This window comes from Cheilinus undulatus, linkage group 17 (assembly GCF_018320785.1).
Source record: "Cheilinus undulatus linkage group 17, ASM1832078v1, whole genome shotgun sequence".
Lineage (NCBI taxonomy): Eukaryota > Metazoa > Chordata > Actinopteri > Labriformes > Labridae > Cheilinus > Cheilinus undulatus.
Genome location: NC_054881.1, coordinates 4,371,790 through 4,398,962, shown reverse-complemented (window position 1 = coordinate 4,398,962; position 27,173 = coordinate 4,371,790). Strand labels below are relative to the sequence as shown.

At 41.3% G+C, this 27,173-nt stretch overlaps 1 protein-coding gene across 1 annotated transcript; it reads right to left on the bottom strand.

The window, feature by feature from the left end:
* Positions 1–12: 12 nt before the first annotated feature.
* Positions 13–27,173, bottom strand: aebp1a (AE binding protein 1a). The gene is made up of 20 exons (XM_041811822.1): positions 26,545–27,173; positions 18,820–19,065; positions 18,638–18,700; positions 15,127–15,192; positions 13,405–13,464; positions 13,235–13,294; positions 12,025–12,102; positions 11,582–11,691; positions 11,349–11,488; positions 10,698–10,782; positions 10,471–10,615; positions 10,008–10,087; positions 9,797–9,920; positions 7,495–7,691; positions 6,367–6,540; positions 6,155–6,280; positions 5,822–6,068; positions 5,339–5,478; positions 2,767–2,866; positions 13–2,667 (listed from the first exon to the last, which is right to left on the bottom strand). Exons 1-20 carry the CDS (start codon positions 26,780–26,782, stop codon positions 2,099–2,101), a joined length of 3,048 nt encoding a protein of 1,015 aa, XP_041667756.1. The 5' UTR covers positions 26,783–27,173; the 3' UTR covers positions 13–2,098.

Below are 27,173 nucleotides of genomic sequence, written 5' to 3'. Positions count from 1 at the left end.
ATTTATAAAATAACTTCATTTAATCAAAAAGACTCAGCTGAACATTTTCAAGGCCGTCAAACTCACTGTCATAAAGACATTCATACATTTTAATGTGAAGAACCTTTACATTTCTTCTTCTGTGGTGTTAATGTTGGTAGATTTTTCTACAAAGCTAATGCTATGTTGTCTCTGCTCAGCAGAAACTTTTATTTAAGACCATTTTTCTGTTTTCCTAAAACACATTTATCTCATTCAAGGCTATTAAAGTGTAATCCAGTCATCTTAAACATGAACCTTATTTAACAAATCAAAGGGTCTTTATGCATAAAAACATAGAAGTGCTTCAGCCAGCAGCCCTGTAAAAGGCTGCAGCAACAGCAGATGTGATCCTGTGGGATAAATGTGCTGAATGGGTGAATGTTCGCCCAGTAAAAGTTGTTTTTTTGTCACTAACAGGCTCAGATTTGATTCTATCAATGATTTAGATTATTACAGTGATGATAATTTAGTTTTAAAACTCACAATATTATAAGGTATGCAAAAATTGAACAACCTCTAACACAACTATTAATTCATTGTGGTGTTTTCACACTGTCTTTATTTTGTATGCATATAGTTTGGTGTAAACTGGTATAAAATTGCCAATTAACAGGTAAAAAAAGGTTTGGATTTGCTACAGCAGATTGCTTGAATCAACAACTTGGAATAAGGGTGGCGTGACTAAAATGTAGGCTGCAAAAAAATATCTTTTGCATGTCGTCTCGCTGTTCCCTAATGTTGGAGTGAGATGGGTTAAGGTGTGCATAGTGAATCTGAACAACCATGCGTCACACTTCAACTTTACCTAAACTAAACACATAACTTTGCATGGATATGAAGAGCATAAAATGTTTTAAAATCACTGGTCTGAGTCAAAACTACAGGAAGCATCCATGCAGACAGAGCTGTTTGTGTGAGCTGATTCAAATATAAACAGAACTCCTAAAATGCATGAATGCAAACAGTCAAACTTTCCCATGTTTTTTCTGTCAACCTCCTTGTACTTTTATTTCTGACGTCAAGGTGAGTTTGGGTGTGAATGAGGCGGGAAATTCATCCATCCCTCCCATCTATTATCTAACCTCTTTTCCTGTGTGGGATCAGGAGGAGCTGGAGTCGATAACAGCTGGGAATAGACTGCCAATCAGAGGGCTGATATGTAGAGGCAAACATTTATACTCATGCTGACTCCTACGGGCCATTTAGAGTCACTAAATCACCTAACAAGCATGTTTTTGATCAGCGGGAGGAAGTCAGGAGCCTTTACCTTCTTGCAGCTGAAGGTCACCAGTTACCGTGGCCGTTCTTGAAATCATCACGCTACTCATCATCTCACTGTAATCCGGTGGTTCCCAAAGTGGGCTGTGGGCATTCCAGTTCAAGTCCAAGACATTTTCTGCATTTTGGATCGGAGTGGAAAAGGAGTACCCACTGATGGGCACAGGGGCCTTGGCCGCACTCTTTCATTTTGCAACATCCTGCCTGTGTGCGATAGGTTTATCTACAGTCGCCTCGGTCAAGACAAAAAAATAAATCACAGCTGGACATTGAAAATGAACTGAGACTGGTGCCCAGGACTCAAGAGTAGTTACTTAAATTATTACAGGACTGGGTGTATAAATCCTTCAATCACCTCTGGAGAATATTTTAGAAGTCCTGCCCTTCTCTAATGGTTTTTATGGGAGCTTTCCCAGATGACTGGAAATATATTCATGCTGTTGATACTTTAGAATAACAAATCTGAACCTGTTTGTGACAAAATAACTCTTGGGGAAAGTACCTCCATCAGATTTACCATAGAAGACTACTTCAACCTTTACAGTTTCATTTCAGATGGCTAAAATAATTCCCAAACTTTATCTATGTTTTACACCATAAAGACCCCGAAATTTGCTAAGAGATACAGCCCAAGTTTAAAACAACCAGAGCTAAAATTGTTACTTCCTAAGTGAAAACTTAGTGAGGGTTTAATATCTAAAAGTTTTGTACTGTGAGTCTTTAAAGCTGTGACGCTGGAGCTCTGTGCATCTGTTAGTAAAGGTCTTTTTGTCGCGTAGATGTGAGGTGAACCTAGAAATCAATCGATGGTGAATTCAAAAGGATAGTCCTGTGTGGGCCCAGAGTCAAAGATGATGCTGTCAAACGGGTTCTCAGTGGACCAGCTGTCCACAGGAAACCAGGAGTCATACCAGGAGGTGGTGGTCTCAGTTTTTGGTATCGTCGTTGGGGCTTTTGTTGTTGTTGTGGTTGTTGTTGTGGTTGTTGTTGTCGTGGTAGCAGGAGTCCTGCCAAGACCTCCATTTAATCTCTGCAAACGCATCCTTCGTAAACGGATGATCCTGAGCCGCCTGAGCCGCTCTGCTCTCTGAGCAGCGGCGTGACCGTCCGTGGTGCTCATGACCATGGGAACTGGGGTTGTTTTCACCACGGCTGGTTTGGTGACAAGTCTGATGGGCCTCTTGCCATGGAGCGCCATGATTTGTCGGATGCGGTCCCAGTTGGATTTGGCCAGCGTGAAGCTGCAGGGAGTGGCTCCTGTGTCGTAGCCAACCATGCACAGTCTGGTCTGAGGGGTGTAGCCGTCAGCTTTGGCGGTCACTCGGTACTCTCCGGGATTCAGCAGACGCCAGTAATCTCCACCTGCAGCTGAAATGAGGGCAAGGAAAATTTTTGAGTTTGTTTGCAGGGATTTTAAATGGTTTAACTAATCAAAAAGTCACATCTTTGTTGTTGAACCCTACATACCAGTTCTGACATCGTGTCGTATTCCCTCCACTGAGATGGTGGCGTTAGACAGCGCGTTTCCTTCCACATCCCTCACTACACCTTTAATACCTCGATTTACCTGCATAGGAAACAACATGTTTTTAATCACAAAGCAAGCTCCACCACAAAAATTGACAACTGACAATTGACAACAATTAAACAGGGGTCCTAAAAGCCACTTTTGTTACAGTTCATAAGATAATGCCTATGTTGCACTTTGTATATGAGATAGTATTGGCTGTCAACACTAGGGGGCAGTATGACAAGGCAAGACATTAATAAGTAGATGTGATCTATGCAGGATTAAGATTTATCATGTAAGATTTGAAGAAAATTGAACATTCTGTATAAGAGGTATTTCTGGATTCTTACAGTAGTTGGTGCAAGAGCAGAACTATAAAAATGAACCTTTCAATACATAGAGGGGCAGACCGTGACCATACATGTGAAATCTGAATGAAGTCAGTTCCATATGAGAGTTATGGCAACTTCCTGTGAAGTTGGTGATGTTCTATATAAGAGCTATGGCAGCTTCCTGGGAAATTGGCAATGTTCTTTATGAGAGCTATGGAAACCTTCTGTGAAATTGGCGATGTTCCGTACGAGAGTTATGGCAACTACCTGTGAAATTGGCAATGTTCCACATGAGGGTTATGACAGCTTCCTTTGAAAGTTGCAATTTTCCATATTAGAGCTATGGCAGCTTCCTGTGAAATTGGCAAGTTATTAAAATGCTCACCGTCACCAGTGAGGTATCCGTTAACTTCTTTGATCCCTATGGCACTACAGTCCACTTCTCAAATGTCCTTATGTGGACTCAGTTTGTACCAGAACCACTTAAATGTTTGCTTAAATGTGCATAAATACACAGCACATGTGCATACCAATGAGACTTTTCAACAGCAGGAGAAAACCTTCAAAGAGCCAATATGTGCGTCCAATATGTGGAATTCAATGCAAACATTACTGTAAGCCAGCAGCACCATTTGAAGAACAGAAACTCGACTTAAAGGCCAAACTTTCAGATTGCATAAAGATTTAACCTCCTGACACGTGATCTTTTTTTGAATGCATTTAAGTTCCTCCCACCAGTTTGGGATACCAGATAAATTCAGAAGCTCAGCCTTGACTTTGAAGAGGAATATGTTTTGACAAAATGATATCTGCAAATCTCCTGAAGGTCCCGTTTCTGCTGAAAATGGAACACTGGGTCAGTTTTGGGGCTTGAGTTTTGACTGTCAGCCAGTGGGTCAGATGTTCTCTTCTTATTTGGATGATGGACCACATAAGGCCAAACATGAACAAAAATTCATTGAATTTCTTGGACATATTCCTTTCCAAAGTACATTCAATTTCTGTTAAAATTCTTAAACATATTTTTGGTATCCCATAATAAGTACCCCAAAAAGTCAAATTGCCCCAAATATTTTAGTAAAACTTCATAAAGCTTAAACATTCCAATTAAAATTTACCCCAAAATTCAGTGTAAATTCCTTTAAATTTTTTAAACAAATCATTTCAAAGCAAATCCCTTTCAAAGTTTCCTACCAAACTCCCAAATATTTGCAAAAACTTTCCACAAAATTCCCTAAAAATGATAGAAAATCCCACCAACATCCAAACAAATTTCTGTGAAAAATCTTGAATATTTTAAAGGAAGCCCCCTCCACAAATTTCCCAGTGAAATTGGCAAAAAAAATGTACGAATAATTTTCTAAATAATTTTCCATGAAAAAACAAAAAAATCAAACCATATTTCCCCTAAAAACTTGAATCAAAAACTACAAATACATTTCCCAAAATTCCATGAAAATGATGGTAAATTTCCCCAAACATCCAAACAAATTTCCCCAAATTTCTGTATAAAATATTGAAATCTTGAAAACTTTAAAGGAACCCCCAACCCAAATCCCAATCAAATTCCTCATTATTTACAAATAATTTCCCAAAAAAATTTCCATTCAAATGCTCAAAAATTCAAAGCATATTCCACCAAAAAAAACTCAAATCAAATTTCTAAAAGCCAGAGATACATTTCCCAAAAATTTCCATGAAAATGTACAAAAATTCAAAGCAAATTCTCTCCTAGTCTTCCAATTAAACTCTACAAAATATACAAATATATCCCCAAAATTTCCATTAAACTAATTGGAAAATTTGGGGCATGGATGGCCTAGCTGTTAGGTCAAACCCCATGAACAGGAGTGGTCCGGGTTTGAGTCTGGCCTGTGGCTTCTTCCCCACGTCTTTCCCAATTTCTTATCCCTGTTTCTGACTCTGTCCCCTGTCCTTCTTTAACAAAAGAAAGGCATAAAAATCCCAAAAATATATCTAAAAAAGAAATTCTAAGAAATTACCAACAAATACTAAAAAAATGAAAATCCTTGAAAAATTTAATTGCAACATTTTTTCAAACATTCTGGACAATCATCTGAACAATTCTAGTAGCAGAAAATATAACTATGTTGTAAAAAAACCTAAATTTAATGTCCTCATGTGTGCATGCAGAGTGATGTTCCTTTAAGGCTCTATGGATGTGTTGGGTTCTCACTTGTTCTATGAAGGCCAGCAGAGCCTCACGGTTGTTCTCCCACTCAAGCGGAAGTTCACTCTCATGGGGAAACTTGTCACAGCCCAGGAAGATGGACAGCTCGAAGCAGTTGGTGTGCAGGTAGCTGAAGTCGTTCATACCTGTGGAAGAAGGTTATAAAGGAAAGGGTAGAAATAAATGAACCTTAGGCACCAACCGTGAACTGTATGTAAAAAGTAAATGTAGCATCAATGATGACTTCCATTAGGCTTTAACCACATTTTTGAAACTTGGAGTCTGGCATTTTGGCTCATGAAAACTTTCTGTCTATAAAGTTGGTGACTGATAAAATGCCAATTCTATAGCCAAAAACCAAAGGTGACATCCCCTCAGCTATGTAAACTTCTTTATTCCCAACTAGGATGGACTTTTCCATGCACTCAGTGAGCCGTCTTGGTAAAACTGATGAAATATGTCAATGAAACCAAAAGTGTCGGCACTCACTTCCCACCACTGGCTTCCAGCTGGCTCTGTTGGTGATGCCTTGTCCCCCGGTGATGTCGTCGCCATGGCAGGAGCCCCGGTAGGTCTCCGTCATGGTCAGATGGCTGTGGGCGTACGACATCGCCAACCATCGGAACATGGTGTCGTCAGGCGTCTCCCTTAGAGCGCCCTGGTTCTGCCGCTGAATGCGAGCCCAGGTCTCCTCGTTCATCTCGGCATTTATTCTCCAACGGCGGTTATCAGTTAGCTTTACAAAATCAAGGAACACTATAACAACACTGTACTTAAGCTGAGATTATTGATATCTGATTGTGTTTTATTAAAGAGCCTTACAGAAATGGGTGGGCGCTGCATGTCAAAAGGGTACGCCACCAGCTTTTCTCCTCCTTGTAGATTGGCTCCTAAGACAAAAGGTGTGCGCTCCATCCAGGAAATGATGGCTCTAGTCTCAGTGGCGAGCTAAGAGAGCAGGAAAGGTTTGAATATTTAAACCTGTGTGTTTTTAAAGTGGTGAAAAGAGCATCGGTGGTGCTACATGAACTCACAGAGCTGTTGAGGGTGTTTTCTGGGAGGGGGATGTGGTGATTTGGCACAATACGAGGAACCCAGCCTCTGTCCTCGGCTCCCCATAAAATACTGTTGAGGTCTGGGAAGTTCTCGAAGATGTCGTAGCCTTCTTCGGTCCAGTGACCCAGCGCCCAGTTTCCCATTTCTGAGCCCTGAAGGACAAGAAGGAGAAAAGGAAGTCCATTCACAAAAAAGTATTTTCCCCTTTAAAGACAGGAATGGATGGTCTGCTGCTGCCTCCATCGGTCTCTTTCAGGGTCTAGAATGGTGGGTTTGGATCCAACAAATGAAAAGAGACAACAAAGAAAATCTAAAGCCTGGTTTATGCTTGAATATTGAAGCCATGCCATTGGTCTCTATAGTCCTGAACCCTATGCAGAGGCCTACAAACGTAGCTAATGTGCAGCACCTCAAAAACTTAACTATGCATCGAAATATTGCAATCTGCAAGCCCTGCTTTTGTCTGATGGTTAGAGGTAGTTTAAGTCTCTGAGTAGTTTTTACAGGTATATTAAGGTGATACATGTGAAATAAACTTGCCAGCATCTAAAATGTGCTTTTCCTCATCCATGTCTCTCTCAGTGTCTGGACAGAAATTCCTCCATCCTCTGACTCAGCAGCCATACTTTACATCTCCTCTGATGTCACCTTTCTTTTTCTTCTTCACAATAACTGCAGTTTAATCAACTGCTGATCAGCATTTATCAGTCCCAATTCCTAAATACTACACTTGGTTTCTTGCATGCATTCCTGCAGGAAATGTGGTGGTGGCACTAGGAACTGGCATAAAAATCACACTGAATGCGATGCACAAGCAGAACTCACAGCAGCTAGGCCACTGCAGTTTAGTTACTACAGCGTAGACTCAATACAGAAGCAAAAACCAGGCTTAAAGATGGATAAACATCCATTTTCAAAGTACTAACAATATGATTTATGGAAAAGGTTTCCTACATATCAGCCTGAAACATGAACAAACACTTCAGCAGTTAAATATCAGACATTTCTTGCCCAGGAAACACCCAAAATCTGCACAACTCCTCATCCTAAGTTGTTGAAGGCTTGACAGTAGAATGATGGAGGTTAAAAGTGCACGGTCATCGTACCATCTCAAAGGCCAGCTCGTAGGCATCCGGGTTCAATGAAGGCACCAGGTGTATCCTCACTCCGTCCACCAGGCGGCGCACTCTGGGGTTGTCATCGTTATACTCCTTGCACAGAAACTGCATCAGCAGGAGAAGAAGCTCTCTACCAAGCGCCTCGTTACCGTGGAGACCAGCTGTGTACCGAAATTCGGGTTCACCTATAGGAACAAAAGAGAAACAAAGAGGTTTAGCCACACAAAGAACTTAAAATCATGTCATAAAAACTTTTAATATTCTTTTTTTTTTAAGGGGCAGTCTGTTGTTTTTATTGACAATTATTTTCCACGTATAAATCATACAGTTCCCATCATATCCCCCAAAACAGTCACACTTTCCTCCAAAAACCGCCCATCCCCTACCATCTCTCCAACCTATACAAAAAGAACAGAACAGTCCTGCATTTCTAAGTGGGGAATCAAAATGTTGGGCCTCTCTTTATCTATTAGCCATCCTTTCTTGGCCTAAGAAGACCCTTTCAGAATGTACTACAAATTCTCAGTCCTACACGATGATGAGAAAGGAGTTCATTGCAATAAAATAGTTGTATTTTTCCTCTGGACTAATATGTCAATTATTCCATAGGTTATAGATCAAATATGACCTTTGGCCAGTCTGAGATGGTTGTTGTAGTACACTTCTATATGCAGGCTTTATGTATTACATGGAGTCCTTCAAATAAATCTTTCAGAATGTTAAGACCTGCATTCCCCACAGAGGCAACCCACCTTCTATCATACTTAGAGGATAGTCTGTGTTCAATATCTAGCCAGCCAGAATCTGGATCATTTTGAAACCAGTCAACCAAACATTGAAACTGAGAAACGGACTGATACAATCTGAGATTTAGGACTGCTAACCCTCCCTGATCCACTGGTAATTGCAGTTTTATCAATTCAAGTCGTGGTTTCTTGCTACTCCAAGTAAAATCCCTGAGCCAGCTATTTATCGTCTTAATAGTATTACTGTTTTAAAGGATTGGGAGCATGTGGAGGGCTGCACAGCAGTGCAAGCAAGCAAGAAGGTTCCTGGTTTGCTTCTCGGTTGGGGCCTCGATATGCAGAGTTTGCATGTTCTCCTTGTGCATGCATGGGTACTCTCTGGGTACTCCGGCTTCCTCCAACCACAGAAGACATTCTCATTGATTGGTGACTTTAAATTGGCCCTAGGTGTGAGTGTGCCTGGTTGTCCGTCTTTATATGTCGACCCTACGATTGACTGGCGACCAGGTCAGGGTGAACCCTGCCTCTTGCCCAATGACAGCTGGGACAGGCCCCAGCCCCCTCCGACCCCCAACTGGATAAGCGGTATAGAATGGAAGGGTGGATGGGATAATTTGGAATTGGCAAAATTTTCATCTTGACAAGAGCAATCCTTCCAAGCACTGAAAATAGAAGAGATGCCCGTCTCTCTAATTCATTGTGAATATGTTTAAGAAGAGGTTAAAAATTACTTAACATGTCTTTTGAAATCCTGGGATAACTATATATCAAGATTGATAAAACCTTGAGTTGCCCATTGGAATTGGGAAACTCCTGTTGAGAAAGCGGGATGCACTTGTCCCAGTAGCATCACTTCAGGCTTACTGAAAATGATCTTATATACAGAAAACAAACAGAATGGATTAATGATACTCAGGGTTGAAGTAAAAGATATTTCTGTCTCTGTTACATATGACAGAACGTCATCTGCATACAATGAGATCCTGTGTTGTGTGTGGTTAATGGATATACTATGGATATTAGGGTGTGTGAGCTTTTTGTCTTTTAGGTAGAACTTTTTTAGATTTCAGGACTTGGACTAATTAGAAACCAAGTCAGTTTCATTGTTACAGCCCTAAATTAAACCTGTTAATTGGACTCATGGAGTTTTACAGTCTGTGCATCAAACAGCATCCTTAGACAGTCGCTGTTTTCAACAGAACCCTGTGGTTCAACACGCTGCTGACTCTGAACAGTTTAAGAAAGTGAAGGAAAAGAAATTGGGAATGATTTTCAGCCGTGGTTCCACTCCAAACTCAACCCAAGAGGTTTCACTAACTTTGCCATGGATGCAGCCTTAGAGGCTGTTTGATCAGAGCTGGACATTTCTTAATGAAAAGAAGACTAACACAGCTGTGCCTCTGGGAAATCTCTGTTTGAAGATCCATGTAGTCCTTGTTATTCACCCTACCCTTCCATTGCAACAAGAGTCATGGCACCCTGCACTTAGACGAAAATGTCCACAATATAGTGGTAGAGAGAAGACGTGTATTTGGACCTTGTACCTGTCTCATGCTCTCCGGGGTTGTCAGAGATCTCCATGGCGTACATCTTCAGGCCCTGGGAGCTTTTCCCGATGTTGTAGATCCTGGTGATGTTTGGACACTCCTCGTTTATCACCTTCATCATCTGTGAACGAGGAGACACCAGAGGAAACTCTGTTTGATGTTGATCTTTGAGGAATTATCAGGAAATAATTATTTTCTACCATCAGACCTGTCTCATCTCCTTGTAGTTGTGGTGTCTGAAGTCCAGGTCGTCTGTTGATTCCACTTCGTTCTCGCTGCCATGGCTGCCTGAAAGAAGCAACAGCCTGACATCAGACCAGATTTTCTTTGCTGACACCTTACTTTGTAAAAGTTTCTGCTTTGACTCATCGTTATGGGAAATGTTGAAAACCTTGGCATCTTTTCTGTGTCTCATTTATATAACACTCTCTAACACTGAGGTTATGTGGTTCATGTTGTTGTGAAATAGCCTCCTGTTGGGTGAAACCATTTTCTCCCGATTTCTGGCTAAAGTTCTCCCAGCGGTCTGTGACGTATGACTCAAAGGAATGGAAAAACAATCTGACTCATGAGGCTTCAACAATGTGAAAGGCTGCAAGCTTCAATGAAGGTTTTATTGCTTTTAAAAAGTCACAGATGTAAAACTTTGATGCTGTTTTTGTTGTACTGACTGGGAAGCTGACAGGCCAGGATCTCAGCTCGGAGACACAGACTTCCATTCCAGCTCTGAGGAAGGATGCGGATGTAGCGTGCAACAACGGGAACAGTAAACTGATTCATCACTGGCGTGTCTTTGTCCACGTTCCCGTAAAACAGCTGCAAAGAGACGATCGTGGACGCTAAAGTTAATCAGAATCACTCCACATCTTTTTGTTAAGCTGCTGTTTCATGTCCTCACCCATTCAGCGTAGCCGTCGTGCAGTGTAGTCCAGTCACGGCTGTCGTTACTGAAGGCCACGAAGTAGGAGGACATGAAATCCTCACTGGGAAGAAAAAAATTCTCTAGATAAGTAAATTTGTCATCTCTGTGCATTAACAATGTACAATGTGTGCGTTTGCTCCTCATCCTCACTGTGTCTGCAAGACAGGCATATACAGTGCTCGGAAAACGTACTTGCTCCCTTCCTAATTTCTGTATTCCTTGCAAATTTATCACACTTAAATGTTTCAGCTATTCGAACAAATTTTAATATCAGACAATAGTTGTTTTTTTTTAAGCCTCTGCCCTTTCTCAAACACTGTGTATGAGTAGTTTTCCAGATGGATGTGTGAAATAAATCCATCTGGCGTGTCAGGTTACATTTTTGCCACTTTCTCCACTTACATTGTGGCTCTTGCAAAGGCCTTTTTCAACAATTTGGCTTGTTGGTTGAGCAGGGTTGAGTAACGCTGCTTTAGACTTTGACGTTCTGATAGCACTTCTCTATGCACAAATCACGTGACGCCATCCGCAAAAAAACCTTGTAGAAACTGTTGTGTGCACTGGAATAACCACTCTCAGACACCCTAATAGTCTTCCATTTGATGCAGTGTATGATTCAGGACTCACATTGTCTCTGAGTTCCTTCCCTGAGTGATGACCCCCGTGAACTCCACCTCTCGTCGGGCGTCGACCTCAAACCAGTGGTTAGTCTCCTCTGGTTCTGCACACCATGCACCGCCATACAGGTCGTCTTCATCACTAGAGCCCTGCAGAAGAAACGGCTCATTTCTAAGGTCCAGTTTTGATGCAAACATTGTCCTGACTTCTCTCTGATGGATGCTGCGCTATGATGAACATACCTGCATGTTGAGCCGGCCCCTCTGAGCCGTGAAGCCGTGATGGGACTGAGAGGAGGCCAGCAGCTGGTCGTCCTCCACGCGATGAGACTCCATACCCAGAGGAGGACACTCTGTAAGAAAACACACACAGGATCTGTTTGATGAATGCTTTGGAAGGAATCTAACCTAGAACACACACTAGCCCTACAGCAGGGAAACTGTAGGCCGTCTTTTCTTTTACATGTGGGCTTTAAAGCCTTTAAACATGTGGTAAGTCTAGCTGTCAGGGGGTCTGAGTCAAAACAATAACAAAAGACGACATCAAGGATGGAGGGAATCATGGGACTGACTCTGCTACTCAACAAGAACATATAGGGTAGATTTAGTCACTTTGCAGTCATATAAGACATTTAATTTAGAAAATTCTCCCTTTTTAAGTTTATAAACCTGCAAACAGGACTTACTTTTTGGTTCCACGGGGATCGCCATCTGCCTCAGCCTCTCCTCCTCCTCCTCCTCCCACTGCTTCCTCAGCCGCTCAGCTTCACAGCGTAATGACAAAACAATATGTGTCAAAACGTGTTTTTTTTTTAACATGAACCCCTCTCTCCAGCCCACCGCCACCACACAAAATATTTCCATATGTGCCCGTACAGTTCGACCTCCTTCCCACTCGTGCATTCCTCATGTGTTTCCAGGCTGAAATATGGGTCAGATCTATCTCTTTGAGTCCACATCTTCAAGGTTTGATCGTGCTCTTTGGACCCAGAGATGTTTTTTAAACTCTAATGTGACTGACGTGGAAATGCCAGAATGTTGAGTAACACTTTAGCAGATGGTTATCAAACACGCCACCCTAAATGTTGGAGATCATTCTAACATGGAGCATCTGGACTCTAATAAAAATCAACAAAAAGACAGAACAGAGCAGCTGTTTGAAAGCCTTGTCTCACTGTTTAGCTTTTAATCCTGATCAGGAACATTCCTTTTATCTTTGCCAACATTTAACAACCAGAGAAACAACATAAAAACCTGCTGTTAGCAGGTTGATAATGCAAGACCAAAGACAAGCTGGCACGGACGAGCCAGTACATTTACAGTACCATGTGCCTGAAAGCAACAAAAACTCTGCTATTTTAATGATCGATAATATCTGAAAGTACCAAATCTTTGCAAAATGACATCTACTTCATAAGTCTGCTGCACAGAAGAGAAGTTAATCTGTTGGAAACTGCAGGATAAGTTGTGCACATGGGCTAAACTTGCATGCAAGTTAAATTGTCTGCAGGAGTTTGCATGCATTATTGATATGGAGACAAGAAATCACCCAGTATTTGTAGCCTTGCAGTTCTATTTTTGTTGCAGTAGTTGTAAAACATGAATTGATATTGCTATTGCTATTAATATATATATCATATCAAAGGAAAATCTGGTATTTTCCAACCCTTTTGTGATATATTCAGACTTTTTCAGACTTTATTGCAAAAACCCAAATTGCAATAATGCTGAAATTGCAATCAGTTTGCAGCCCTTTCTTCACATGAACATTTTAAACATTAAAACCCTTTTTTTCCCATCATGGCAGAGTTAATTCAACCATAATACCAGCTTCTAAAATAGCTTTTTAATGCCAGCTCCCTTTAAATAGACAGGGTTAAGGTAAGGCCTAGCTACCTTTCTCTGCCTTCTCCTTCCTTGCTCTCTCCTCCTCCTCTTCTTGTTTTTTAGCGGCCACTGCAAGAAAAAAAAATTGACTCAGAACTGAGCTTAACCTGTTGAATCATGCACTAAATTCCAGCTCATTTAGATGTCAAGAGGAAATATTTTGATAATGGTGGACTTACAGTCAGCGTAATCGTACTCTTCATACCACGGGCCGACGTACGGGATAATGGTAGTTTCCTCTGAAACAAAAGCAGAAAATAATCACAGATTAGACTTTCAGATATTCAAATATTTGAACAGCATCTGTTGCACCTCATCAGAATAATGTGATTATTCCTGGTCTTCTACTATCAAGACATGAGGAGAAAATATGAATAAATGACCTGATATAATGTCCACAACCGTGTACTTAAAATTCACCACTGGTGCTGGATATCCATATGAAGACAAAATTATTAGCCTTCCTGTAAAAATCTCATTGATTCAAATGTTTTTCTCAATGCTGTTAAACAAAGCAAAGAATTTTTAACAGCTTTCCAAGCACCCCAGTTTTTTTTGTATGCTGAAATGATTTTACTTTGCACACAGACATGAAAATATTCCATTAAAACCAAAAACTACCAGGGTCAAAATTATTATCCCCGCTGGCTCTAATAGTCAATAGTGTCTCCTTTTTGCTGGATAACAGCCTGCAGTTGTTTGTTGTAGTTTTCAACAAGTCTCCGACAGTCTCCTGAGGAAGCCCAGCCCAGATCTCTCAAGCTCCTCCAGATTTGATGGCATTCTGGCATGGACCTTCATCTTCAGTTCACCCCACAGATTTCCACTGGGATTTACTTTTGTCTTCTGAAGATAGCTCTTCACCAGGAGCGCCGTTTGTTTCGGGGTTGTTGTCTTGTTAGAAGACAAAGCAACAACCCAGACCCAGACTTGCTGCTGACTGTTTCAGGTTTTCATCAAGATCTCCACGTATCCTTTTTTCTTTTGGTTCCTTCCAAATGGCCAAGGTTTCCAGTTCCAGACTCACTGAAGCATCCCCACAGCATAATCCTCCCACCACCATGTTTCACTGTGGGGACGGTGTTCTTTGGGTGACACGCCTCTCCCTTCTTTCTCCAAACATCACCAACGTCTCCATGGCCAAAGAGATCTAGTTTAGTTTCATCTGACCAGGACACGCTTCCAGTACTCATAATCCTTCTCCAGGTTGTCCTTGGCAGACTTCAGTCTAGCTTGAAGGAGTCTCTTCTGCTAAAGGGGAATTTTTCTTGGTCTGTTACCTCGCAGTCCATTCCTGCAGGGCTCTAGTGATGTCTTCTTTGAGACTACAATTCCTGAGTCCTTCACTAGAGTCTTGTCAGTTGTTCTGGGCTCTTTAGACACATCTCTCACTAGTTTTCTTTCCAGAGTCTTAGAAATCTTTCTCTTCCCACCTCTGTCAGGCTTGTTCTGGACTGTGTGGCTCTCACTGAATTTCTTGATTTTACTTCTCACTCCAGTTCTTGACTCTTGGAAAAGCTGTAATAATGTTGTAGATCCTCCTCCTGCTTTGTGAGCATCAGTGATTCTTTTTCTCAAGTCCAAACGGATTTCTTCTGGTTTTGGCATGGTGCCTTCTTAAGTGACAGCTCAAACTCTTTCTGAGGCTTTTATACTGTGAAGATAAAATAAATTCAGCATCCAAAATAAAACTAGGATGTTTGGAAAAGCAGTGTTAAAACTCTTTCAGCAGCACTTGGGAAATATTTGAGAAAAACTTAAATTTTTGTCCTCAACTGTATAATTAAATTGTCCTTTTTCCCATTTCTTAAGAATAATTCAAGAAAAATCTCAGGAATATTAAATTCTCCTTTTATCCACAAAACCCCTCCTGAGGCAAACATTGTGTATTAAAGGACTACCTGGTATGTACATGATGGTCTCTGTAGTTGCCGCTTCCTTTTTAGGCCATCCACCTGGAACCGCATCTGTAAAAAACATTAAAATCATCAAAGATGCAAAATCATGACAGTTTTCTGGTTAAAAAAATTTTGAATTTTCTCTGAAGTTGTGTTTCAGTCAGCAGAGAACTTTGCTGCTACCAGGGGTGGAGAGTAACTAATTACGTTTACTTAAATGACCATAATTGAGTAGTTTTAAGTCTTACTTGTACTTTTTTGAATACATTTTGAAACCACTACTTTTAATTCTTAAGTAAAATGTAACCAGAGTAAATGTACTTTTACTTGAGTGCCATACTCTTGTACTTTTTCTACCTCTGCTGACTTCACTGTATTTCAAGTTTCCCATCATGCCCTTGGGCAGAGTGTTTGGATGTGTTTACTTGTGTTAATATATTACCTGCTGTCCAGTGATCCCTGCTGGCGTGGCTTTGGCCATTTTTCAAATGGCTTGTTGTTGTTTTTGTTGTTAGACACATTTGCACCATGAGTGAAGTTGTCCACTGAGTTAGAGTTCCTGCCTGTGAGTGTGTATTCTTCACTATCATATTGTAAGATATTTAACACATTTTCCAAAGTGTAGTCTGACTTTATGTAGTGTGGATCAATATAGACCCTTTGAAGTGATAAATTTAATCTACATGTGTAAAATGAACACTGTCAGTTTTCAGTGTATTTGACTTTAAAATAGAGACGTGTTTTTACCTGAACAGCCTGTTTGAAGATCTTTCTCTTGTTTTTCTTGCCAGTGAGAAAAGATCAAATTTTACTGTACAACTCCTCAGTAGATACTTAGTACTTTAAGTCAACTTTAAATCAAATACTTTTTTCTTTTACTTGAGTAGATTTTAACCAGAGTATCTGTGCTTTGGTTGCTGCTAAATGGGACTGTCTCTTCAGGAAACCCTCAGTAAAACTGAAAACTGGTACAGTACATGGAGGGGAAAATCTGACCCGGTTATTGAGGACATCATGGTCATAAATCTGTCTCATGTAGAGTAGCAGCATCCTGAAAAGTGGGAGGTTTTTACATCCTCCCTGACATTAAATCCCCCCCGCTCTCATCGTAACCCCATAGACCCTCTGAGCTCTGCAATAAAAAGCTTCATAAAACTTTTGGCTCTGAGTGGGTGGAGGTCGAGTAGACGTACGTCTGGCGTCCTAGTAGTCTACGTCCCAGAAAAACCTAAAAACTACAACATCTACTTACCTTACACCCATAAATTACACATAAAGGACATGTGCATTTATTATTCATTTCTTTATAGAAATCCTGCTGGCTGTTTACATAACAGACATATTTACAGCCATAAAATGGACAAAAAATCAATCATTCAGTGTTTAACGTTTTGCATGATTCACATAGATTGACTGGTCATTTTATTAGGTACACCTGCTCATTAATACAAATATCTGATCAGCCAATCATACTGCAGAAACCAGTGCATTAAGGCAAGGTTCCATGTTTTAACGGGACAAATCATGGCTGTTACAATTATAAAAATGAAGAAATTCTCTGATTTTGGAAACTTTTGGACATGCACTAAATAGACAAAAGTATTTGACTACATTTGATAATTATTGAATTCAGGTGTTTTAATCAGACCCGTTACCACAGGTGAACAGAATCAACACCTAGCCATGCAGTCTCCATTATCAAACATCTGTGATCCTAAATGAGTCGTTCTGTAGAGCTCTGAGACTTCAGTGTGGTACTGTGATGATGCCACCTTTGCAATAAGATGGCTCGGGAAATTTCATTCCTGCTGGATATTCCACAGTCAACTGTAAGTGATATTATTAGAAAGTGGAAGAGTTTAGGAACAACAGCAACACAGCCATGAAGTGGAAGGCTGAGTAAAATCACAACGACTGCGAGGTCTCTGCAGATTTCATAGCTACAGAGTTCTGAACGTCCACTGTCATTAATGTGAGCACTAAAACTGCAGCAGGAGCTTCATGGATGGGTTTCCATGGCCGAACAGCTGCATGCAAGCCTCACAGTCCAATGCCAAGTGTCATGCCAGGCGTTACCTGCCTGACTGTGAAGTTTGGTGGAGGAGGGATAACGGTATGGGGCTGTTTTTCAGGGTTTGGGCTAGACCAGTGGTTCTCAAATGGTGTGGCACACTAGTGTGCCTTGAGGCAAGTCAAGGTGTGCCTTAGGGATCTGGCTGGGCCCCTGAAAAACCCCAGAGAATGGGCCCTCCTCAGCTGTGATTTATTAATAATGTTAATGCTAATTAAATTATCGGTTCATGCTACTTTTAACCAATTTTACCAATTTTTCTATTTTGCCACTAATTTTGACAACTAAAACAATTTAGCAATTTTGCAACTTTTAAAATGCTTTTTACCCATTTTGCAACTTTTTGAAACTTTTAGCTACTTTTTTGCTCACAATTTTTGCTTTTTGCTGGATTTTGCCTACTTTTGCTATTAATTGGACATTTTTGGCCAATTTTCTCCTTCACTTTTAACCCCTTTTTACCACCTTTTAGAAACTTTAACCCCTTTTGCCTCTTTTAATCTATTTTGCCACCTTCTTGCCAATTTTCACTCACTTTGCATTTGTTTGGCCACTTTTTTGGCCAATTTTGCCCATTTTTTAAACCACTTTTAACCCATTTTACCACTTTTTTACAACATTTAACCCAATTTGGCCACTTGTAACAAATTTTTGCCACCTTTTCAATACTTTCACCATGTTTGTGCCACTTTTAACCCATTCTTTGGTACCTTATGCCAATTGTTAACCATTATTTTCTTTGTCTTGCCACTTTTTGCCCACTTTTGCCACCCCCAGCTGTCTGGTCCCCAGAAACCTCTCCTCTTTATCCCCCCTTATGGACCACCCTGACTGTTATATTATTTATAAAGTCTGTTTTGTATTGATATGAATATGGTGTGCCTTGAGATTTTGGCGTAACCTTAGGTGTGCCTTGGGCGAAAAAAGCTTGAAAACCACTGGGCTAGACCCTTTATCTCCAGTGAAAGCCAATCTTAATGCTTCAGCCTACCAAGACATTTTAGACAATGCTATGCTTCCATCTGTGTTGCATCAGTTTGGGGAAGGCCCTTATCTAGTCCAACCAAGGACTATAAAGACATGGCTTGATGAATTTGGTGTGGAAGAACCTGACTGGCCTGCACAGAACTCTGATCTTACCCCCATCCAGCACCTTTGGGATGAAGTGGAGCAGAGATTGTGAGCAAGACCTTCTGGTCCAACATCAGTGCCTGACCTCATAAATGCTCTACAGAGTGAATGGGCACAAATTCCCACAGAAACACTCTAAAATCTTCTGGAAAGTCTTCCAAGAAGAGGGGAGGCTGTTAGAGCTGAAGGGGGGCAACTGTGCAATGTGATTGCGATGCTGATGTTGAAGAAGAGCATCTTTAGCATTTGTGAGTACAGCTTTATTTTATGAATGGGCACTTAAACTGGGTCAGTAACCAATAAAAGACTCACCCAGGTCTGGCTCTACGGGCTCTTTCCAGGTCTCAGGAGTCTTTGGTGTTGCTAGTCCAAACACTGTAAAGACAGAGTCAAAAAGCTTCAGTCCAGCCCTCCTATAGATCAGATGAGGACAGGTATAAGCTGGGTAGTTTTAGCGGTTAATGTCAAACAGATCAATAAGCGTGTTTACATACGTGTGTCCCAGCCCAGCTCTCTGATGATCTTCTCCTCCTCCTCCTCCAGTGACGGGCGCCTCGTCTCAGCCTGAGCTGTGGTCGTCGTCTTCGGTGCTTTGGTGGCTTTGGGCGCCTTTGGCTTCTTGGTCGGTTTTGGTGCTTTGGGTTTCTTGGTCGGTTTTGGAGCTTTGGGCTTTTTCGTGGGCTTCGGGGCTTTCTGCTTCTTTGCTTTGGCTTCTTTCTCCGCAGCTTTTTTTGCCCTGGCTTCAGAGAAACAAAGGGAAACCTTTGAAATCAGTGTGCATGTATGTGCACTAAAGCAGATGTTTGGAGATGTTTGCTGCTTTAAAGGGGTCGTATGAACTTTTACAGCTGAATGTTGTTCTTTTTACGTTTGTTAGCACAGATGTCTTTGTCACTAGCATCATTTTGTGCCAATAAACCGAGAAGAAAGGAGACTCAGACAAACACAAAGGCCATAACACACAAACACAGCCAGGCTTGGCTCTGAGGGAAGATTCAGACGCCTCTTTGGTTTGTTTTGGTCTCAGACCAAACTAAAAAAACCCAAAGCCAAGGTCTAATGGTCTCCCCAGATTAAACGTCCTGCTACAGTCCAACATTTGCACTGTACCTGTTGGAAAAGTTATATAACCAGAGACAAAGGCTGATCTGATGGCAGGAGGTCATGAGGAGGGGCTGAAATGTAAAATCACACCAATTTCATCAAGTTATGGTGTTAAAAATGACTAAATGTTCAGTGTTTTGATAAATGCATATCATTGCTGAGCTGTGCTCCAGATTTAAAGCCAACACAGTGGCAAAGAAATGTTTCTACAGTGAATCCTCAGTAAAATCCCTCTGATCCAGCCTGCAGCTGACAGAGTAAACAAACAACCAGAGCAGTGTAGGGAAACTCCAAACCCCCAGACTCAATGTTTTCACCCTCCATCAGCTCTGTGATCTTCAACATCCCCTCAAACTTCTAATTAGACACTAGATCAGAACTTAGAATTATGAAATTAAAGGTTTCGTGTCCTCTGGATATTACAGAGCGAGCGTTTTCAGAGTTTAAAATCCGCCTTCATTATAAAACCTTCACCAAACACAGAGAGGATTGTTTCTGCTGCTAGACATGCGTCCTGATTTTCCACTAGTCCTTAAACACATCACAGATGGTCCATTACTCACCTGTTGTTTACCTGCCAGGCTTTCTCTACAGTCAGTCAGCTGTTTTTGGCATTTATGTGGCGTACAGTAACATCACTGCGCTAAACTAACACCAGTTACTTTATTTCACCATTAATGGGGATTTAAAGGCTTACTACAAGAAAAACCACATCAGATGTGGTGTCATTGTTTTGTTCTTGCAGTTTACATCTTTTTCTTATTAAAAAAAACATATTCCAAAAAAGTTGGGACACATGCAGAATGAAGTATTAGCAATGCAGTGATTTTTTAACCTCTGTTTACCTGAATAAGGCACAAAGACGAGATATTTAACGTTTAAACTCAACAAGTTTATTGTTGTATTAGGGAATATACACATATTTTGAATTTGATGCCTGCAACACGTTCCAGAAAAGTTGGGACAGGCAGGCAAGAAAAGACTGGAGAAGCTGTGGAATGCACAAAACCACCAGGGACATTCCACAGGTAGGCAGGCTGACTGGTATCAGGTTATAGTACCATGACTGGGTATAAAAGGAGAACTCCTGAAAGGCTCAGTTCTGAGGTTCTCCACCTTGTTTGAGTCCAACAGTCTATGAACAATGTTCCTCAACGTGCAGCTGTAACAGATTTAGTGATTTGGCTTTCTACGGTCGGAAACCTTGCAGAGCCAAAGGAATGTCCAGATTCCATGTCCGTCATCAGGCTGATCCATCTGTCAAAAATTCATTCTGCACCAGGTCTGAGAATGGACCTGACCAATCAGCATCATTTCAGGAGAATGAGGCTGAAGCTGCGGGCGGGGTTTAGCTGCACTGGAATTGTGTAATAATGGCTGCTGCCAGTGTAGCAATTAGCTCGGATGTAGCTTTAGTGTAGCAACAGTTTTATCCGAACTGGACCACATCGCTTTAAGAAAAGAAGAGCTTAGTACCACACTGACAGCTCTGCAGACCTGCTGTGGCATGAGTCTGCGATAGTTACAGGAAGGTTTGGTTGTGCTGTAAGTTAGTGTATACAATGGCCGCTGGTGTAGTGATTAGCTCAGATGTAGCCACAAATGTGGTGCTTTTATCTATCACAATATTTCTTTACTAAAAAAGGAGCAAAGAGCCACACTAGAAGCTTCTCTTGGCAGGGGAGATGTTTTTGAACGTCTCCTGACCGGCTTCAGTGTGACTTTTATCCGCCAACAAGTTCCACCGGTGGCAAACTACCACAGCGCCCGTCTGCGGAGCTCACATTACTTTCCAGAGCTGCTTGTCTACTAGCTCCCTCTTCTCCGATTGGCCCATAATCAATGTATCACACAGAGTGCTCGTCCAATAACCTTCCACGAATTTTTTCTTTTATGTGGTGTGTCAGGTTACCACTGCACGAGACCTAACGTGATCGAAAATTCATCCCCATTCATTATTGCAGTGCTCAGAACACAATGGAATACGTAACAACACAGATCAGATAAGAGGGGGATGGCACTGCTTTTTAACCGCTTTTCTTCACTGTTTGGTCCACCAGCACCACCTGGTGGACAAATATAAACATTTAAAATTGAAAGCTGGTAGTCTAAAATGAAATCCTTACATAAAGGAATGCATTAGTTTATGATACGACACATGTAGGAGCAAAAATGATATTTTCAATGGTTTTCTCTGGGACATTTTTTGTCCTGAGGGAAAAATGCCAGTTTTTTCCTTAGCTGAGCCATTTTAGGCTAATTCAAGGAACTGAGATGCCAATCCTTAATTTTTAAAAAAATGAATATCCTCTGTCAAATTTGAGCTGTATTCATTCAACACAGCCAAAATGGCTAAACATAAAAAACTGAAAAGTACAAAACACCCCGAGGATGTCTTAAGGGTTAAATACGTTAGCAATTAGTGTCTTTAGTCCACAGAAGGTTACAGAGTGATGTTAAAGGAAAAGGTGAAACATGCTCCTGTCCCAACTTTTTTGGAACATGTTGCAGGCATCAAATTCAGAACATTGTGTATATTTCCAAAAACAATATATTTTATCAGTTGGACATTAAATATCCGTTTTTTTTTTGTTTTTTTTTTTGCAAATCATTTTTTCCTGTTTGATTCACTTTTTTTCACAGCGTCCCAGCTTTTCTGGAATTAACCTCCTAAGACCCAGCATGCACGTATGAGGACATTACATTCTGGCTTTCCGACAACGCAGTAATTTCAACTATTAGAATATTCAAAGTAATTGTCTGGAATTTCCGTTAAAGTTGAAGTAATTTACTTAAAATACTGGAGGAATTTGATATTAAAATTTCCAGGAATTTTCATAGATATTTTGGGAAATATATCTTGAAAATTTTGGGGTATTTTTATAGAAAATTTGGACAGTATTTGTGTCCTCAGAGAGTTTCATTGAAGGTATTTTTTGTTTTTTTGCTGTGGCATTTTTTTTAGTATTTTCATGGGAGTTTTTTATATATATTTGTGGGACTTTTTGACATTTTCAGGCATTTTCATATGTATTTGCAATTTTGTGGGGTTTGCTTTGAATTTTTTGGCATTTTCAAGGAAACTTGGGAAGTATATTTGTTTGATTTGGGGAATTGGATTGCAGTTGGGGGAAGAGGATATCCTTTGACATTTCCTTTATTTCTTGGGGAAACTTGTGGAAATTTATTAGGAGGTTTGGGGTATTTTTCTGGCATATTCGTAGTACAATTTGGAAATTTGCTCAGATTTTGGAAAAAAAAAAAATTTTTAGGAAAATTTAGAATGCTTAAACTTTATTTTTCAGTGGAATTTCAGTGGGAATTTTTTGGAGAAATTTGGGGTTACTTTTATGAGAAATTTTAAAAATATGTTTTATTTATTTATTTATTTTTTACAAAATTTTAGGTTGCTTCTTTGAAATTTTTGAGAATTTGTGTTGCTATTGGACTTTTTTTATTTGCTAAAAGTAATTCCTGTTCAAAGACAAGGCTGAGCATTTAAACCTGTCAGATCCTTCACGTCCCAAACAAGTGGGAGAAACGAGAAACGCATTTCAAACGGCTCAGGTCATAGGAGGTTAAGAGTTGCAAATATGGCTCTTACTGGTGCATGAAGACTAGCTGTATTTATTTTGATTGCACAAACCCTTTAATTTTCTTTATTGGTGCTTTATTTGAGCTGTTTTCAGCAGTGATTGTTTAAATATGGCTCACTGGCTGCCGTTCATCTTTACCCTTAAAGTTCTGTCCTTCTCGCTGACGTTTGGTGCTGAATAAAGCAGACGTTTGAAGCCCACATGTGGCTGTGAATCAGCTCAGATAACAGTTTTGCAGACTCAGCAGTCTTCCCTGGATAAACAAAGCTTTGAAGACAGAATGAAAAATAGTTTCAGCTCTCAGGGTTTGTTAATTATGGCTTCTTTATGTAACAGAAATCAGCCACACATGAGAACCCCGTCCTGCTCCAGTTTGTGGTTTTGCTCCTTGCAGCGGAAAGTGAACATTCAGAACATCAGCCTGTCTTTGCATGAGTGCTACTGAAAACTAGGTCCTCTCGTAAATCCCGTCTACGGAAAAAACGGTAGTGGAAATATTTGTGCTGCTGTGTTTTTCCCAGATGAGGACATAATCGAGGCGCAGACAGACGCCGCTCTCACTGTAAAAGCTTATTCTCTGATCATTGTGTTTGACTAAACAAGCTGCTGAAAGTTTTTACAGTCCTGTCCACAACCTGGACTCCTGGCCGGGGAAAGCAGGTCATGCGAGCAGCGTTGCGGTCCGGCTGCCAAGAAACTGTCAGATCTGTGAGTGTGAGTTTCTGCTCCATCATGTCTGAATCAGGCAGATATTTTCATCCAAACAAAATCCCAAAGTGTTCCCAAACTGTGGTTTTAGACATGTTACTCATTCAGCAAGCAAACAAGGCTTCAACTATGGCTTTCTTTACAATGATACAGCAAAGGAAAGGAGGAAAAGGGGGTCAGATCATGGAATATTCAGGACATATTCACCCTAGGCAGTTTGTTTGACCTCCAGTGTCCAGATTGTCTGGTGTGAGTGCGCCATACCGTGTTCAAACACAATAGGAAGACCTGGACATGTATGGCTGCTCATGCATGAATGCTTGACCTTTGGAAAAAGATTCCTTATAAGGGTGTCTGGACTCAGCTGCAGAGAAAAGATGAGGATTTCAGACATCCAAATGCTTCTTTGCACTGAAAGAAGTCAGTTGAGGTGTCTAATCAGAATGCCTCCAGGTCGCCTCCCTGTGGAGATCTTCCAGGCATGTCAGACTGGAAGGACACCCTGGACACCCTAGGACTCGCTGGAGGGATAATATAACTCATCTGGCCTGGGAACGCCTCAAAATCTCCAAGAAGAGCTGAAAAATGTTGCAAGGGATATGGATGTTTGGGTTGACTTTCTTAGCCTGTTGCCATCTTGAAGAAGATGGATTATGGGTATTAAGTTCGGCCTTGTTTACCTGTTTTTACTCAAAATTTTGGCTGATGTGAATACGCAAGATGTATTACAGCATGACGAATTTATGATTGAATGGTTCTCTGCTGGAAGACGGTGAATCGCTACCTTCAGATGGGGAGTGAGTCTTTGCCCCAAGTGAAGGAGTTCAAGTCTCTGGTCTTGTTTACGATTGAGGGTGCAATGGACCGTGAGACTGACAGGCAGACTGGTGCAGCATCAGCAGTACTGCAGACGTACTGGACTGTTGTGGTGGACACGGAGCTGAGCCGGAAGGCAAAGCTTTCGAATTACTGGTAAATCTTCGATGTAGCTCTCACCTGTGCTCTTCAACTTCCAGTAATACTCGAAAGAGTAAGATCACTGGTCAAGCCTTAGAGATAGGTTGAGGAGCTCGGACATCTGGAGGGACCTTGAGTAGAGCTGCTGCTGCTTCATCAGTGTAAGGCCCCGCCCACACGGAGATGAAAATGATATATTGCTGTTTTGTTTTGAAAAAGTTTTCCGTAAAGACGGGAACATTTCAGGAAATGAAGGGAGAAGAAGATCAAAGAAAACTGACACGAACTGTCCTCTAGTTGGCCTTCTGGTTGTTCTCTGCGTTGGATTGAAGAACATCTGGTGTGTGTGTTTCACAGTGGTGGTAAAGGAGCATCAGATTTTGCTGTAAAAGTCATAACAAGTTCAGTAACTTCTCCAGTACAAAGACAACCCTGTAATCCCCCATCGTTGTTTTGGCTGGACCTGCTCAGGCATCTTAAGAGAGCTACGATATGTGTGACATAATCGTTTCAAGAAAGATGCAATTGGCCAACCACACGGAGACAAAACAATAGTCGTTTACGAGTTGTTCAAAAAGTATCGTTTACGGTCACCCAAAATGATGTTTCTGTGCAGATGAAAGGCCAATCCAATGAAAAACTTTAGCGTATACTCCTGAATTTGTCTCCGTGTAGACAGGGCCTTAATGCCTGCCCCTTTAACTGGTATCTCCAACTACATCTTTCCAGTTAGGCTTTTGTGAAGGTTTCTCATGTTTTTTCTCACAGGAGAAGGAGTGGAGCAGATCTGGTGTATACAGGGTCAAAAACCTCCTCTGCTTTTTGATCCATATTCTACGTTGACCACAGCACAGATGTTTCATTCAGACCACAGGGGGCTGTTTAAAGGTGGAAGAAGGCCATAACATGTCACCTTTAATGAGGCGTTGGAAGGCTTTTGCAGATCCACGTCTCCTTTTAGTAACATGTTCTCCGTTTTATTGTCTCCTCTCCTCATGTTTGAAAGCGCTGACTGTGGAGGTCAGTGAACCGGCTGAGACACAGACGTTACAGGAGAGAAATCTGGAGACGGCGCTCTGTAGATAACAGAGTTCAGACCGAATGTTTTGCTGCTTTAGACAGAGATTGATTGCAGTGTTCCTGTCTGTGTATCATCACAGTCTTGGCTGCACAGTCAGAGCAGAGGAAAGGTCATGAAAATAAGATTTAAGCATGGATCTTTGTGCCTTTATTTCTTCTTTTTTTCTGTAGAATATGAACTTAACATTTGCACGTTAACATGCTGGTTGCCTATGTGACATTTGCTTCTTATAAGATCATCTTAAAGCCAGCTAAATTTCAGACCATAAAAAAAGCCTAACATCAGTTCATGCAGGACACAGTAGTCATACGCCCAACTTTGATCAGCTGACCACCAGCTGATCCTAGTTATTGCTTCCCAGCTCCAACAGCCAATCACAGCTACTTCCTCTCAACACAGCAGTCTTTTAAAATTTGACATGCTTCTCACTAATCTCTCCATGCATTAATGCTGATGCACCACGCTGCTGCAGCTGGCAAATCCTAACCTCCTCCACCCCAGCCTCCTCCTTTATACCATAAAGCTTCACCTCCTCCACCCCAGCCTCCTCCTTAAAAGCTTGTTGCACCCTCATGCACCCTAGATAGGCTATAAGATGTGATTTATTTGTAAAAACAGACAAAATTATGTAAATCAGACGTATATGAATATCATTCAGCATAATTAACACTCTAATTTAACTTTTTTAGCATTCACAGCTAAATTTAGAGGATGTAATAGCCCATATTTATGGTAGGATGTCTGAGTCATGTTTGCAGACAGCTTTGACTCACCTGCCTCGATCTCCTCAGGTGTTTTCTTCTTCTTTGGTTTGCTAACTTCCTCTTGCACCTTTTCAGCAGGCTCGTCTGACACCAGAACCTCCTCTCCTTCCCCAGTCTGCCTCCTCACCTCTCCTCGGGCTTCTCTCACCTGAAGCCCACCTCTCTTCACCTTCACGTCCTCCTGAGCCCAGACCAGAGCGCAGCACAGGCTCACAGCCAGCCACAGCAGCAGCACCTCAGCCCTCATTTCTTCTACTTCTGTTAAAACAGCACAGACTAGGAGGAAGCAGACCACATGAACTCCAGGAGAGGCTCTGAATCTTAAATACTGGCTCCAAAACCCAGCTCTGGATCAAACATCTGACCTGCAGATGCACAGATTCAGATGGAGACTCTGAGGTTCTTTTTTAAGAGTTCCTAGAGGATGTGAGAGAGACAGAGAGGACAAAAGTCTGTGGATGTCTGCAGAGCTTCCTCGTCTCTGCTGCAGCAAAGCGTGCAGAGATGAAGCAAACCTTGAGTGGAGGAGTTCAGAGCAGCGTCCTGGTCGAGCTGCAGAGGAGGAAATGCATCTGTCGGGAGTGAGTTTTCTCCAACAGCAGCAGAGCGGTGCACCTCCTCCTCTTCCTCCTCCTCCT